Source organism: Anolis sagrei, chromosome 1, assembly GCF_037176765.1.
Source record: "Anolis sagrei isolate rAnoSag1 chromosome 1, rAnoSag1.mat, whole genome shotgun sequence".
NCBI lineage: Eukaryota > Metazoa > Chordata > Lepidosauria > Squamata > Dactyloidae > Anolis > Anolis sagrei.
In genome coordinates this window covers 43,411,382-43,427,739 of record NC_090021.1, presented here as the reverse complement: position 1 = coordinate 43,427,739, position 16,358 = coordinate 43,411,382, and the positions used below count along the sequence as shown (strand labels likewise).

Sequence of the window (16,358 nt, the reverse complement as noted above, 5' to 3'; positions counted from 1 at the left end):
ACTCGGGGAGACTGTTCTGCATAGTAATTTATATAAACACTAGCTGTACCTGCCACGCATTGCTGTGGCCAACCTTCCCTCCCTGGTTCTCTTCTTCTTTCTCTCTCTCTTTCCTTCCCTCCCTTTTTCCTTCCTTCCTTTTCTTTCTTTCTTTTTGTGTTTTGTTTGCCAGAGGAAGTCGTTTTGTGCATGTGCTATAGTGTCTTTTTGCTGCTTTTTTTGGTGTTTTACGTTTCTGGTGTTGTATTTTCAGTGTTTAAGGAGTGATTGTCACTTGTTGGCCTAGGTGTATTGCAGGAGTCCACAAACATTTTGAACAGAGGGCCAGGTCACAGTACCTCAAACTGTTGGAGGGCCGGATTATAAAATAATTTGAATGAATTCCTATGCACGTTGCACATATCTTATTTGTAGTATAAAAAAACACTTAAAAACAATACAATAATTAAAATGAGGAACAATGTTAACAAATATAAACTTATTAGTATTTCAATGGGGAATGTGGGCCTGCTTTTGGCTAATGAGATAGGATTGTTGTTGTTGTTGTTATGTGCTTTCAAGTCGTTTCAGACTTAGGTTGACCCTGAGTGAGGGCCGGGTAAATGACCTTGGAGGGCCGCATCCGCCCTCCCGGGCCTTAGTTTGAGGACCCCTGGTGTATTGTGTCAATTTGTTCAGTGGTTTTTGAGTTATGTTAATCCCAAAAGCAAACAATACATTTAATTTATATAATAGCCGTCCCCTGCCATGCGTTGCTGTGGCCCAGTCTGAGTATATTTGTTTTGAGTGTGTATATATGTGTTTGTGGATATATATTTGTGTATATGTGTGTTTGCATATATATAGTTTTGTGCATGCGTTCTAATTTATTTTTTAGTTTTTGGTTTTTTAAGTCTCTTCTGCTGTGTTTTTCAGTGTTTTTATGAGTGATGGTCACTTGTCGGCCTAATAGGTGTATTGTGTCCAAATTTGGTGTCAATTCTTCCAGTGGTTTTTGAGTTTTGTTAATCCCACAAACGAACATTACATTTTTATTTATATAGATAGACAAACAAATATTTTCATACTGCTCTGCATTGGTCCTAACCTAATGGATGTATCAATAGATGAGGCTCAGGCCCCACCTACACTGCCATGCAATGCAGTTTCAAGGCCTTCTTACTTACTTCCTTTATATGGTGAGTGTAGATCAGGCATGGCAAAGTTGGGCCCTCCCTCCAGGTGTTTTGGACTTCAACTCCCACCATTCGTAACAGCCTCAGGCCCTTTCCTTTTCCCCCTCAGCCGCTTAAGCGGCTGAGGGGGAAAAGGAAGGGGCCTGAGGCTGTTAGGAATGGTGGGAGTTGAAGTCCAAAACACCTGGAGGGAGGGCCCAACTTTGCTCATGCCTGCTGTAGAACTCTTAATTCCTGGGACTATCACGAAGAGAAGCAGCCAATGTCTTTGAGGCAGTCAATGAGAGAGAAGGAAGGCCTCGAAGAAGAGACACAGCTCCACCCCTCTCGCCCTGCGCGCGCTGCCTCGCATCTAGGAAGTGACGACACTCGCGCACCGGAAGTGCTGGGCACTTTCAGAGAGGGACTGCCGACTGGGGCCCTTCTGGTCGCCCCCCCCCCCTCCTTGGTGGGCGCTTGGTAGCAACATGTTCCTCACGGCAGCCAATTGTAAGTGGAGCGAAGGGAAGGTCGCGCGGTGCCTGTGCGTGTGTATAAATCTCGTCCGAAGAGACACAACGACACCACTCTTCTCTGGATCTGGCTGGGGCTTCTGGGAGTGGAAGTCCCAAAGATTTCCTGGAAGAGGAGGTCTTTCCAAGCACTGCTCTCAGTGCCTCTCTGTAGCACTGTCATTCCACTTTAGTTGGCATGGCCACATCCTGTGGGAATCCTGGGATTTCTAATGTAGGGAAAGATTGCAGATTTCTCACCCTAAACTACAAAGCCCAAGATTCCCTACAAGATATTGTTGTTATTAATGTTGTTGTTATTATTTACTTTATTTTAACCCTGGGATTTCTAATGTAGGGAAAGATTGCAGATTTCTCACCGTAAACTACAAATCCCAAGATTCCTACAAGATATTGTTGTTATTAATTGTTATTGTTTCCTTTATGTTAACCCACCTCTCTCCCAGAGGCAGCTAACAGATGATTTATTGTGTCAGAAGCAAATTAAGAATACCATTAATTTTTTTAAAAAAAACACACACAAAGTTTTTAAAAATCGTGTCAAAAGTGACATGAGAACATACTTTATTTATTCAGCTCAGTGCTTTAACCCACTGCGGCATTACGATTGAGAAATGATGAAGGACAGGGTGAACTTCTCATACTACAATAGCTTCCCAGCAATCATAGCCGCTCATTCACCTTTGTACTATTCAAACAGATGAAGAATGAGTGGGATGAAAGAAAAAACAGCATTTGTGTATCTGTGAAAGGAAGATATTTTATCTAAATTTTGCACACATCTTCTATTTCTTTCTCAATCAGCATAGCAGGAAGGATTCCATATTTCTTCAATTCCAAGATGCCATTGATTATAAGACACACACTAATTTGAGTACCACTAACAGAAAAACAGGGCCCCCGGTGGCGCAGTGGGTTAAAGCACTGAGCTGCTGAGCTTGTTGATCGAAAGGTCGCAGGTTCGATTCCGGGGAGCGGCGTGAGCTTCCGCTGTCAGCCCTAGCTTCTGCCAACCTAGCAGTTCGAAAACATGCTAATGTGAGTAGATCAATAGGTACCGCTCTGGCGGGAAGGTAACGGCACTCCATGCAGTCATGCCGGCCACATGACCTTGGAGGTGTCTACGGACAACGCTGGCTCTTCGGCTTAGAAATGTAGATGAGCACCACACCCCAGAGTCAGACATAACTGGACTTAATGTCAGGGGACTACCTTTACCTTTTACCTTTACCTATGTCACCACTCCCCTGAGGCTCGGAGCAGCTTACAAGAACGGCTAAAATCTAACAAAATTTAAAAGCAATTTGAAACAATTTAAAAACAGCATTATCAAACATTAAAAGCCTGTCGAAACAGTTATGTCTTACATGTCCTGCGGAAAGCTGGTAAGTCCCGCAAGGCACGGACTTCAGGTGGCAGAGTATTCCAGAGTGATGGTGCCACTGCTGTGAAGGCTTCTGTTGCAAGTCGCTTCTGTTGTGAGAGAATTGGCCATCTATAGAGACGTTGCCCCAGGGGCGGCTCAACCCATTACGCAAAGTAAGCATTTGCAGTATAGTTGATTTTGCCCAGGGGCGCTCTTGAGGCACTCTTGGGGGAAAATAGACCTTGACATATGCGAGTTGTAGTTACTGGGATGTATAGTTCACCTACAATCAAAGAGCATTCTGAACTCCACCAATGATGGAATTGAACCAAATATGGCACACAGAACTCCCACAACGAACAGAAAATATATATCAGTGATTGGTTGGGGGGGGGGGGGCGGGCGCCAAAATACTATTTGCTTATCATTGAAAATTACCTAAGGCCACCTCTGTGTTGCCCAGGGATGCCCAGATGTGTTACCATCCTGCTGGGAGGCTTCTCTCATGTCCCCGCAAACTAAGCTGACAGATGGGAGTTCGCTCCAGCTCGAGGATTTGAACTGGCAGCCTTCAGGTCAGCAACCCAACTTTTAGGCCAGCAGTCCAGCCAGCAGAAGGGTTTAACCGATTGCGCCACTGCGGCTCTACAACGTTAAAATCTTGGCATTATACTGAATGTCCCTTGACCAGAAGCTGGCCACTTCAAGTGCCTGTGGTGTCACTGTGAGAAGGTCCTCCATTGTGCATGTGGCAAGGCTCAAACTGCATTTTGCTGTTCTCCGCACTCACATATCATGGTCTTTACTTTGTAACCCCATTTCTTAAGGTTGGCTCTGTACCTTCTGGTGTCAGAGCGCAGTCTGTTGAGCGCCTTCCAAGTCGCCCAGTCTTCTGTATGCCCAGGAGGGAGTTTCTCATCCAGTATCAGCTGCTGATTGAGGTTCTGAGTTTTTGCCTGCCGCTTTTGGACTCTTGCTTGCTGGGATGTTCCTGCAAGTATCTCTGTAGATCTTAGGAAGCTATTGCTTGATTTAAGTTGTTGGCATACTGATTGATATCTATACACAGGATGGGCCAGGGATGTCAATGCCTTGGTTCTTTCATTGCTGGCAGCTACTTCCCAGCGGATATCAGGTGGTGCAGTACCAGCTAAACAGTATAAGTTCTCCAGCAGAGTAGGGCAAAGACATCCTGTGATAATGTGGCATGTCTCATTAAGAGCCACACCCACTGCTTTAACGTGATGAGATGTATTCCACACAGGGCATGCATATTCAGCAGCAGAGTAGCAAAGTGCAAGGGCTGTTGTCTTCACCGTATCTGGTTGTGATCCCCAGATGGTGCCAGTCAACTTTCATATGATATCTCTAGCACCCACTTTTTGCTTGATAATCAAGCAGTGCTTCTTGTAAGTTAGAGCACAGCTCAGAGTTAACTCCCGGGTGTTTTGGTGTGCTGCAGTGCTCCAGTAAGATTCCTTCCAGGTGATTGTGAGAGCTGGAGATGCTTGTCTGTTCTTAAGGTGAAAAGCACATGTTTGCATATTAGATGGATAGGGGATCGGCTGGATTTCCCTGTAATAGGCAGTAAGAGCACCTAAAGCTTCCATTTAACCATTTCAAAATTCCCTGCTTTAGTAGTGATGGCACAAATCGTCAGTATAGTTGAAACTCTCTGTCCCTAACAGTGACATGATACAATACAATGAAATTTAAAAACAAGAATAATATAAAAATTAAACAAATGCAAGTATTTGTGCCATGTAAAATGTAATGTTAAAATGCAATTAACTTTTACACTCTTGACACAAGTATTTAATTGTTGCCACTGGTACATCTACACCGTAGAATGACGTGATTTAACACCACTTCAGCCAGGGCCGTAGCCAGAAAAAATTTTTGGGGACGGTTGACAGTTTTTTTGGGGGGGAGGGTTGAAAATTTTTTTGGGGGGGGAAGGTTGAAACCTGCCTCCTAGCTCACGCTGAAGCAAAGAGCACAGCAGGGGGCAGAGCAACCTTCAATAGCCTGCAGCTCCACCCCTGTCAACCACCTCCACCAAGTCTGGCCTCCTTAATGAGTTGCTTGGTTGCTTCACTACATCTGCTATTGCTGCAAGTAATGACAGTGTGAATAAATTGCCAATATTTGCTTGAGATAGTGCTTGCAGTTCTGGAGGGACTCTTAATTTTTTGTATCTCATAGACTTAGCATGGGGATTTGGTTAACCAGTTAAAATTAATGAGTAAACCAGATTTTTTAAAAAAATCTGAAATATTTCGGGGCGGGGGGGTTTGAACCCCTAAAACCATCCCTCGCTACAGGCCTGACTTCAGCTGCCATGGCTCAGTGCTGTGGGATCCTGGGAGTTGTATGTATTTATAAGAAGATTCAAAGGTTTCTTTTCAGCATTTTTTCTTTGTTTATCTAAGGTACTTCTTACAGACAAGTAATATTTTACATTTTAGTAAGTAACAGGAAAATGTTGGTAAAATAACTTATTTTCTCTCTTTTTCCCCTTGCCAAAACCAGTGGCCAAGGCCAAATCCAAGTAAGTAGAAACTTCCTTTCTTCTCTGTTATGCTAGGTTGCGACTGTGGTGATGCAGTTTTGCTATAACTATTGTTTATGGATGTTACAGGTTTTTTCTGCAATTTATCTTTTTTTTAAAAAAAAAATCAGCAGCAAGAAGTATTCATCTGACTGTTACATGTGAAGATTTAGGTCCTGATATAAGCCTGTGGAAACCCTTGGGTGACCTTGGGTGAATTATACCCTCTCAGCTTAACAGTTCTGTAGCAAAGTTAATTATGAATTAATATTAGTAAACACTTCAATTTTATCCAGTTGTGCCCTTCATTAAAATAAGTAGTTTTAAAAGACATTTTTAATATATGCCATTAAATGAAAAGTAGGGTTTGAGGGATTATTTTTTATGAGCCCTCACTTCCACTGCTATCTTTCATGGTATTCTATGGTTCCTACAACTCTCCAGATGATAGTGTGGGTAATTTGCACAAATTATCCCACTGTACTATTTTTGCTCATATAAACATTTGTTGGCTCAATCAGTGAAGAAACCTTAATTGGGTATATCCTTGTTCACCTCTATTGTCTGTCCTATATGCAGCAGGACTGACATGGCTGCCATGGGCATATTCCATTTATAAAAATAATAGTGAATGTGATGTAACAATCTCTAGTGCTAAGAAAAAAAATATTTATTTACAACATTTCTACCTCGCCTTTCTCCAACCCGAAGGGGACTCAAGACACATGGAATTCTACACTAATAGACCTAACTCCAGTGTTGCACTGGTTTTGTGGCACCAGAGCAAATGAAACCCTGGACTCTTCAGCCTCACTCAGAAACTGGCTGCAGAGTGTTTCCCGGTCGCATAGAAGAGGTGAATTCTGCCAATGGATATACCTCATTTTATATGTTGCCGGTGGAGATATATTCTCTAAGAAATGGAATTGTTAGGCATATTTGGGATATTTCCAGTTGGCTCAGGAATGAGATTTTTTCCCCAAAGGATTAATTTCCAGTAGAATGTGTTACGTTGTATATTCTTTGATAGTTTCTTCCAATGTTACAGTTTTAAATACTGATGCCATTGCCTAAAATTGCTACCCCCCCCCCCCAACCGAGTTTTAGGCAGAAGTCACCAAGAGCAGAGCATAATGGTTTTTATGACAATAAATAACATTGTGTGGCAAAATTTGAAAAAAAAAAGTTCCTAGTTTGTAAAGTGTTATTCCTGTTTAATTGTATGGTACTTACTTTGAAAGTGGGTGTTATACTCCAGAAAAATCATTTTTCTGGCTGCCACAAACTATGTTGAATTGGTTGAGACTTGAGATATTCATTGAAAAACTATAGCAAAATGTGCGGCAGGATGTCCCACAGAAACATTTTTCAATTTAATTTTAAAAAATCAGTTTAATTAACTTTTCCCATGTTTTATGGTAGAACTAATTAGGAAATCACATTTATAACCCAGTGTTACATACTGTAATCCAGTGGTTCTCAACCTGGGGTCCTACAACTCCCAGAAATCCCAGCCAGTTTACCAGCTGTTAGGATTTCTGAGAGTTGAAAGCCAAAAACATCTGGTTGAGGACCACTGCTGTAATCAATCTTCTTGTTTTACCAGAACATCTGGATTGGCTTTTTGCTTACTCATACACTATTGAGAGTAGTATATCTATAAGACAAAGATGTTTTTTTATACCATACTTGTTTTTGCTTGCTTATCCATGTGTGTATACAAACTTGTCATCTATGTTTGTCCTCTTGAGTACTCTTTACAACCACCATCTGGCCAGCAGGTTTTATATTTCCCTTACATTTTACACTTCTCCTCTTTCCCCCATGTCTGTATATATGCTTGTACACCAAGGCTTTAGTCTATGCATCTGACAAATGCCATGGGTTCACAAAAGCTTATGCTGAAATAAATCAGTTGTTGTTAATGGTGTCACAACACTCCTTCCTTCTCTTTTTACTGATATAGATCAAAATGTCCATGTTGCTGAGAAAAACAGTGATGATTTTGTCAAAGGCTTTCATGGCCGGAATCACTGGGTTGTTGTAGGTTTTTTTGGACTATATGGCCATGTTTTAGAGGCATTCTCTCCTGACATTTCACCTGCATCTATGGCAAGCATCCTCAGAGTGATGATTTTTCTTCCAAACATTGGGAACCATGGCATTTTTGAAGAAGTCTAAAACGCTATATTAATCAAGTAGAAACACACATTAGAGAGACTTGAAGGGAGGTTTGGGATGGCTGTCATTTGTTTTCCTTTTTAAAAATATTACACCTGGATTAAAGATGGCAATTATATGATCCCCAGATGTCACACCCCAGTTCCCTGCATTCTATCATATTGGGTATGCTGGCTAAGGCTGTTGAAAGTCCAAGAGCCAAATTTGAGGGCCACACAACTCCCATCCCTCTATTAAAAATTGTTATATCAAGGATACTGCAGAAAAACCAAATGCGTTTCTGGCTAAGTACTGTATAATAAAAAACATTCTGCAGGAACAAGTAATATTTAAATGAGTTTTTATTGTAGAGAGCACAGACCTATGCAAATATAAAGTGCTGCAAGGAGGAGGTGGTGGTGATGGGAAGAATCAAAACACAGTCTTGTGGTTCAATTGCAGAACATTTACAAATCAGGCATCAGTGGAACTGTTGCCAACCACCTGCTGTGTTTGAAAGATGTCCCTCCAGTTCCTAATGTCTCAGTGAAATTAAGAATGTGCAAATTAAAGACAGACTTCAAGGGAACAGATATGAACTCGGTCTTTCTCAGTAAGGAATAGTGAGAATTGTTCCTGCAGAGGACTGCAGTGTGAGGGTTGTATCCAACTGGTATTGTTTGGCTAACGGAAAGCTCTAGCAGATTATTTTGTCAGTAAAATGGGAAAGTGTCAGTTTTCAATGACGTTCTCCCTTTCCTCCTACACAATTCCCCATGTTGTTCAAAAAGGTTAGCTGACATGAGTTTTGGAAGGGGGAAATTGCTGAAATCACCTCTTTCTCCTTTCTGCTAATTGAACTTTTAACTGAATCAGTTTCCCATCAGCGGAGTGATACCAAGTGGAGGCAACCCTGTAGGCTTCAAATCTCTGGCTTGGTTTGGAGACCCATTGGGTGACCTTAGGCAAGCCACACTCTCTCAGCCTCAGAGGCAGACACAGGCACCCTCCCCTGAAGAAATCTTGCAAAGAAAGCTCTGTAATGGGTTCACCTTAGGGTCACTGTATGTCAGAAACAACTTGAATGCACACAAGAACAACAGTGAGGGTTCTGGGGTTCAGCAACGTTGCTGTAGGTTCTCTCAAGTGCGGGCTCATTAATAAACATCCATTTGTTGCATTTCTTATAACATTTAAATGTTCAGTTTTATTCCTGCCAGGTGAAAAGTCTGTTCCAGCTTGAGGACTAACTTTAATTTTTTGTACAGTTTGAGGTTGAAGGGGGAAATGCAGTGGGTGTAGGAAGTGCAATAAAAATACCAGCATATTTGACCTTAAAGCTCATAGTGTCAATAGTCATTAAGAGAAACATTTTAATATTTTTGAGTCTCGGTGAGGAACTGAGAAAAGCTGGAAAACATCGACACCGAGGTATGACAAAGAGATAGAGAGCAATTTAGACAACTAAATTTGCCCTTGGAGTCATTGGATCTTGAAATAAGGAGTGGGGGAGAAAGAAAAAGCTTTAATCCCCCACTAATGTTAGATAGATATATATTAATAATTTAATTGCTCCAGCATTTCAGAATGTATGTATAATAACTGTTCTATCCATGTTCTGGTAATATGCAATATTATCTTCAAATAGAAATTGTAAAGTAAATTTGTTTGTCACTTGACAGCTACATTTAATACTTCCAGAAATAAAAGAATGAATTATGGCAAGCCAATAAGAATAGTTAATTACAGAAACAGTTCATTTCTGGTATTGTTCATTGTTTTAGGTATATTCTTGTGAGGATGCTGAGTGAAGCAGGAACAGGTTTTGCTTTCAACATAAAAAGAGCACGGCTTGATGAAAAGCGAGTTATGCTGAGATACGATCCTTTTGGTAAGAAGTTAACCACGTATTGGATTTGAATAGCACGCACAATCAAATAATTACTGCAAACATTTGTTTCTTCAGTATCCTGGTTGTTTTAATAGGAACACTGGAAAAGGTCATAGTGACTTCTTTAAAATCACCTATACCCATAACAAAAGAGAGCTGACATTGTATAGTGGTTTGAGTGTTGTACTAGGAATACTAGGTTTGAATCTCTGTTTGGCCACAGATGCCCATTGAAAGGACATACTCCAGGCCTCAGGATGGCAAGGGCAAACCAGATCTTAACACATTCTACCAATAAACTCCATAATAAGTTTGCCTTAAGGTCACCGTAAGTCAGAAATGATTTTAAGACACACAAGAACATGAATTGCATACAGAAAGGAAGTGTCATAGTGCACACTGGAGCAGAGTAGAAGTTGCAGTCACCCATTTTCAGGGAAATAAGTTCTAGTCTTGCATAAGAACATCACTTCTTGAAATTAGAATCGTGCTATTTAATATGTTCAAAGATTGAGGTCTTCCACAGGGTCCACAATGAGGGCAATAGATTGGATGACAAAGGAGAGAGCTTTTTCAGCTGTTGTGCCCCTGTTATGGTTGGTTTGTCACTTGATACTGACTTAATTTCAGTGGAAGGCCATACATGGTATAATGGAATTAGAGCATTCAGCCTGGGCAGGGTGGACAAACAGATCCCACCGCTGCCACCAATATAATAAAATTACTAGGGTCAAACCTAGGTGCAGGGTGGTCAAACGATATTATCTCACCACTACCTCCAAGATAAAGGTGTCACAGGAATATCTGAGGCAGGGTAGGCAGACAAATAACACACCTCTGCCACCAATATGGTAAAACCAAAGGCTGACCCTATGTTGCATATGCGATTGACCGATTGATCTTAATAGTAGTAGCCGCCGCCACCTCAGAAATATTGGCCTGAGGAACCAAAGAGGTGTGAATGTATTATAGGTAAAATAGGCTTGCTTGAGGTTTGGAATCTTTTATGGCTTCCTCTACTGGATGACTGGATTTTAAGATTAAGCTGAGAGAATGATTTCTAAGAGAGGCGAATGGATTGAGACATACTCCAGTTAACAATAGAACAAGAAAGAGTTTATTTTGAACTTAATATGGACAGCAACTCGATGAAATGAGTGGTACAGAATCTTGATGCAATTATAGAACCTTGGTTGCTTAAATCAAACAGTTCTCTCTGACAGAATAGCTTTCACAGCTGTGAGTCTCTTTAACCAACTGTTCTATTATTAGACACAGTTTTACTTGGAGCACAGACCCCCGTCTGCCTCCCTCAATTGGCTATAAGGTATCTTTGAAACCTCTCTTAGGCTCAATAAGACACAGCTCTCCTTTACTAGTCTTTTTAACCTAGTAAAGCTCTAGCCTAATGTCTTCCCCTTATTCTTTAAACCTAGAGATTCACTAAAAGCTCTTTTCCTCCTGTCAGTTCCCTGCAGTAACTTCCTCTCTCCAAAAATCCAACTTTCTCTGTCTAACTCTTAAACTCTTCTCCCCTTTGTGTCAAAACTGGCAGCTTATTTTCCCTCTCTAAGCTCACTCCACCCCCAATTGCTACACCCAATCAGGAGTCAGCCTGACTCCTCCTCCTGCTCTGCTTGAAAACCAAGATGCCAGACACTGCTATGCAGGCTTCGGCCTAGCCGACTAAAAGGTAGATCTATCACACATGGCTTCTTATTAAAGGTTCAGATTTATCCAAGTGTATCTTTACTCATGGTTTTAATTTGTTGAAATTTGATAGATAAGTTAATATTTTTATAAGATTATCAGTTATTTTACTGTTTCACAATTTAAATTGATTTTATGGTAGGCTGTCCTGAGACCTTTGGATACAAGAGAGGACATGTCTATGTGATATTAATAAAGATTTTCCCATTAACATTTGTTGTGTGTGTATATGTGTGTGTATAATAGAGAGTTTTCTTTCAGCTGTAACTAATTTTTCTTCCACTACTGAATTACAAACAATGTGTGCAGTTACCTCATTTCTGTCTTCGAGAAGTTGCAAAAACAGAATTTAAGCTTTGGTTTACTCAATGGAAGAGTTTCCACAGAAGTCTAAATGTTTTGAAACTGTCTGAAAAGCTGAAAAAGCAACACAATAATCTAAAGCATATCTGAGATCTGATCTGTCCCAATGCTGTTTATTTACTTGAGGTTTGTTTATACACGTTAAAGCCATTGATTCCAAGCTTAGTCCCTCTGTTGAGATGATAAAATATTTTGCTTCCAGCCTCAGTTTGACAAGAACTCTGAGTGCTGGAAGCTAACGTTGCCCTGATAACTGGCACAGCAAATTGTTGTGTGCTGCTCTTCTGATAGCTGCCTGTTACTGTTGACAGTGGGACATGGTGTCAGTGATGCACTGGTGATTGCACCCCTGTGTGATATGAGAGGTGAACACTGTTTCTTTGTAAGGATCTCTAGTAATATTAATGGCTTGACGTGTGCTTCTCTGACCTTACCATACCATCTGTCTAAACCATCAGTAAAGATGTCTTTGGGACATAGCCATGTTAGTCTGGAATATCAATGTGCAAAAGAATCTTGTAACATCTTGGACACTGGGAGAACTAAATTGGTTTCATAGACTGTAGATTACGTCTGAAGAAGCAGACAAAGGAAGTAGAAAACATGGAGAATAGACTTGGCTTATGCTGTCAACTTTAGTCTTTCAGTTAGTATCTAAGGTACCACCAGATCCCTTTTCAGTTTTAGCTTAACACTGTCATTGTAGAAGCATCTGAACTTTATTGCCTTGTGAGTTGGCCATTATGTATACTTTACAGTTATTAAAAATTGTCACAACATTATCTTATGCAGAGGTTTTTAAATAGGAACAGTAGAGGATGTTGATCAGACATTGAAGAGCTGATAATTTGCTTTGTCTCCCCGTTTCACCTGCCATTTTCAGCTTTTACAGAGCTAGGAATGTACGTATTAGTACAGACAAAATGAGAAGAAAGATGATGTTACAGGTTTTTAATGTAGCTGGAGGAAACAGAAGATCTAAGTATACTTTGTTTAGTTGTAGTTATATCAATAACATTAATCCAAGTAGAATTATAAGAGGAGAAAGTACTAAAATTTTATTTGGTTTTGAGCAGTTTTTATTTTTAAGTAAATCTCTGAATGCAAACTGACTGTTCCATATTTCTAACTATGGCGTTTGATCACCAGTAATTGTAAACTTGAGTGGGATTTCGTTTGGGCACTTTTAATCAGGATAGAAGCTGTAATGGATATAAATATGATGCTTATGTTCAAGTGACAGATTGATAATTGAACCATTAAATGCTTTGTCTGAATGTATGTGCTTAGATGTGTGTAGGTTTTATGAGGCCCCTTGATAAATAACTTTTCTGCTTCTTTTGTGTCCACAGTTAAACAGCGTGTCCTCTTCAAAGAACACAAAAAAATCCGCTCCATATAGATGATGACTGATTCTTTGAACATAGTTATTATTTCATGATTTCATTGGACTTGAGGCATAGACATGGAGGGAAACATTCAGTTGGTGGTCCTGTAGTGTTCCCAGAAAGCTGAGATGATTGCCTCCTGTGATTTGAAGACCAATGCTAACCAAAACAATGTGAAAGAAGAATGTTATTGGTGTCTAGCTCTGGAACATCATTACCAATAACTTATTTATCTTTTGAGTTATTTTTACAGATTTCAATTAAAATAGCAAATTCCTTTGTCTTTGTGCATTGTATTTTAGCATTGATGTTGAATTATCTATGTGCATCAAAAATGTTTGTTCCCACAGCTATAGATGGAAAATTTTCCTCAAATACAATTTCAGGAAAGTAGTTTTTAGAGTTTTACTGACTGGGCACTATTGGAAAATGAAGTGACTGGCTTGACTCTGACGGAGCTGGGGGAGGTGGTGGCCGACAGGAAGCTCTGGCATGGGCTGGTCCATGAGGTCACAAAGAGTCGGAAACGACTGAGCGAATGAACAACAAATGGATAAATTTATGATAAAACTTAGACAACAAGCAACTATTCCCATTCTTTCAAAAATATGCGAAGGGAACACACCAAGGAAGAGCCAAAGACAAGGAGAGAATCTGTTTATTTGAAGGATTACAGTGGCATATGTAGAGGGCATTGGTGACTTTAAAGTATCTACTTCTATACAAATATAGATAAGGAAAGGAATACAAATGTGGGAAAAGAATGTGAATGCAGCCTGGAAAAAATAGGGCAAGGGGGAAAAATATACGGAATGCAGCCTTGCCTCTATGACAGTGTTTCTCAACCTCCTTAATGCCACGACCCCTTAATACAGTTCCTCATATTGTGGTGAGCCCCAAACATAAAATTATTTATGTTGCTACTTCACAACTGTAATTTTGCTACTGTCATGAATCGTATTGTAAATATCTGATATGCAAGATGTATTTTCATTCATTGGACCAAATTTGGCACAAATGCCCGATACGCCCAAATTTGGATAGTGATGGGTTTGGGGGGGGGGGGGGGGTAATTTTGTCATTTTAGAATTGTAGTTGCCAAGATTTATAGTTCACCTACAATCAAAGAGCAATCTGTACTGCACCAACGATGGAATTGAACCAAACTTGGCACACAAATCCCCCAACAGAAAATACTGGAATGGTGGGCATTGACCTTGAATTTGGAAGTTGTGGTTCACCTATATTCAGAGAGCACTGTGGACTCAAACAATGATGGATCTGGACCAAACTTGGCACAAATATTCAATATGCCCAAATGTGAACATTGGTGGAGTTTGGGGAAAACAGACCTTGACATTTGGGAGTTGTAGTTGCTAAGATTTATAGTTCACGTACAATCAAAGAGCATTCTGAACGTCACCAATGAGAGAATTGGGCCAAACTTCCCACACAGAACCCCCATGACCTACAGAAAATGCTGTGTTTTCTGATGGTCTTTGGAGACCCCTCTGATATCCTCTTGTGACCCCCCCCCCCCCAGGAGTCCAGACTCCCAGGTTGAGGAACTGCTCTATGAGGACTACCACACAAAGAGACAAGAAGCTCCTATCGTATTACTCTTTCCCCCCATAGCTTCCTACTCCCCGCACCCACCCCCATACCGAAGTGTACAGCAGGAGTGGATACATAATGTAGCTTGTCCACCATTTCAGGTGTGGAGCAGAATGGCAGCCTCACTCCAGAGAGACTGAGGTGGCCATTTTTAAAAGGAACTTTCTCCCTTTGCGCTTGGTCTCTATTCCTATTCCAACATTACATGTGTTGTCCCAGTTTTGGGGGATTGACTTTTGGTCAAAAATGTTTTGATTTATACATGAGAATATATGCTAAATTTGTTTTCAGTAGCCTCCCTCCACCAACAAGGTGAGAAGCAGGCATTAAGATTGTTGTTACAATCCTTTGCTGCATAATTAGTCCTTAGAACCATAGAATCATCGAGTTGGAATAGCCACAGGGGTCATCCAGTTCAACCTCTGACCAAGCAGGAAAAACAAAGTACCTCTCTTGTTAATTTTATTTTTTCATGGTGGTGCTTACACTTCCAACATAAACACCAAACAGCAATTCCAGTTTTGACAACTTTTATTTCTGAAAAGAGACAAATTTCACAAAATATAGAAAATATCGCATTCTTGCATAGTATTTCCATTTAAAATCACAACTTCTGATTTTTAGAAACATTTATGAAGGCAGCATTGAAACATCAAAACAAGCTGTCTCTTATAATTGATCCCTCATTTTAGCAATAAACATGGGTATTCCTAGATCTAAAAGTGAATGGCTGTAAACATTTTTCTCTCAACCTCTTGGTGTGGTAGTGCACATGAGGTTAAGTTTAAAATAATCATATCTATTTTTTAACCATTAATCCACATAAGACACAAATATATGTGCTGAAAATCCTGCTTAATAATTCTCTTACCCGAACAAAGAAAAAGGTGCCCATTTTGGTAGTGTGGGAATGCTACTTAAAATAGATTTTGTGGCAGGCTCTTTCTGTAGGGATATGATGTCTGTGTCCCTGTTGTTTGCACACTAATAGATGCAATACAATTACTTCTCTTCACCATTTCCTCCAAAGGTAGTTGGGGATAATAAGCCAGGTAGAAAGCCAGGGCTCCCACAAAACTATCACCTGCTCCCTAAAAGAAGGAAATTAAATTAATGCTAGCTCATGTGTTGGAAAACAGTTTGCACAGGAAAAAAAAATCAATTAATTTGTTGCTTGTAAAAGACAATTAAAATCTTTGATGAATATCTGAGCTAGGAGACTCACAGAGCGTGTCTCAAATTATTCTTTCAGTATATTTTATTAATATTAAAATACAAAAAATAGAAATCTATGAAGCACATAAAAAGAAAAAAAACCAAATGGAAAAAATAGGAAAATAAGGAAGGAAATATGGAGGAAATAAAGTGATTTTAATCTTTTCCAAAGCTGCTCTAAATAAATCATAATTAAGCTTCTTCCATTATTTTGAACATTAAACAAAACACATCAAACAAAAAAACTTGCAATATCAATTTTTAAAGTAAATATATAAAAGATAACTTGCCATACAAAACAATTATCCTACAGAAAAATAATGAAAGCCTAGTTTCAATAGTAACAAATTGTAACTATCATTAATATCTTCTATTTAAACAAAAAACAGTCATTCTGCCAAAACGTTTTCCAT

At 39.9% G+C, this 16,358-nt stretch overlaps 2 protein-coding genes across 6 annotated transcripts in view; one reads left to right on the top strand and one right to left on the bottom strand.

Annotated features, from left to right (window-relative positions):
- RBKS (ribokinase) overlaps nt 1-16,358 on the bottom strand; it is a 109,197-nt gene that overhangs the window by 20,649 nt on the left and 72,190 nt on the right. For 4 of the 5 annotated variants that reach the window (XM_060754116.2, XM_060754112.2, XM_067464159.1 and 1 more), the window contains one exon: nt 15,244-15,821. The exons of the other annotated variant lie outside the window; for it this stretch is intronic. In XM_060754116.2, the coding sequence (XP_060610099.2) occupies nt 15,648-15,821 (174 nt within the window). In that variant the 3' untranslated portion in view covers nt 15,244-15,647. Of the gene's footprint in view, nt 1-15,243; nt 15,822-16,358 lie in introns of those variants that run through there. 5 annotated transcript variants of the gene reach the window in all.
- MRPL33 (mitochondrial ribosomal protein L33) lies at nt 1,527-13,399 on the top strand. Its single transcript, XM_060754108.2, has 4 exons — nt 1,527-1,664; nt 5,586-5,604; nt 9,549-9,655; nt 13,081-13,399. Exons 1-4 carry the CDS (start codon nt 1,643-1,645, stop codon nt 13,128-13,130), a joined length of 198 nt encoding a protein of 65 aa, XP_060610091.1. The 5' UTR covers nt 1,527-1,642; the 3' UTR covers nt 13,131-13,399.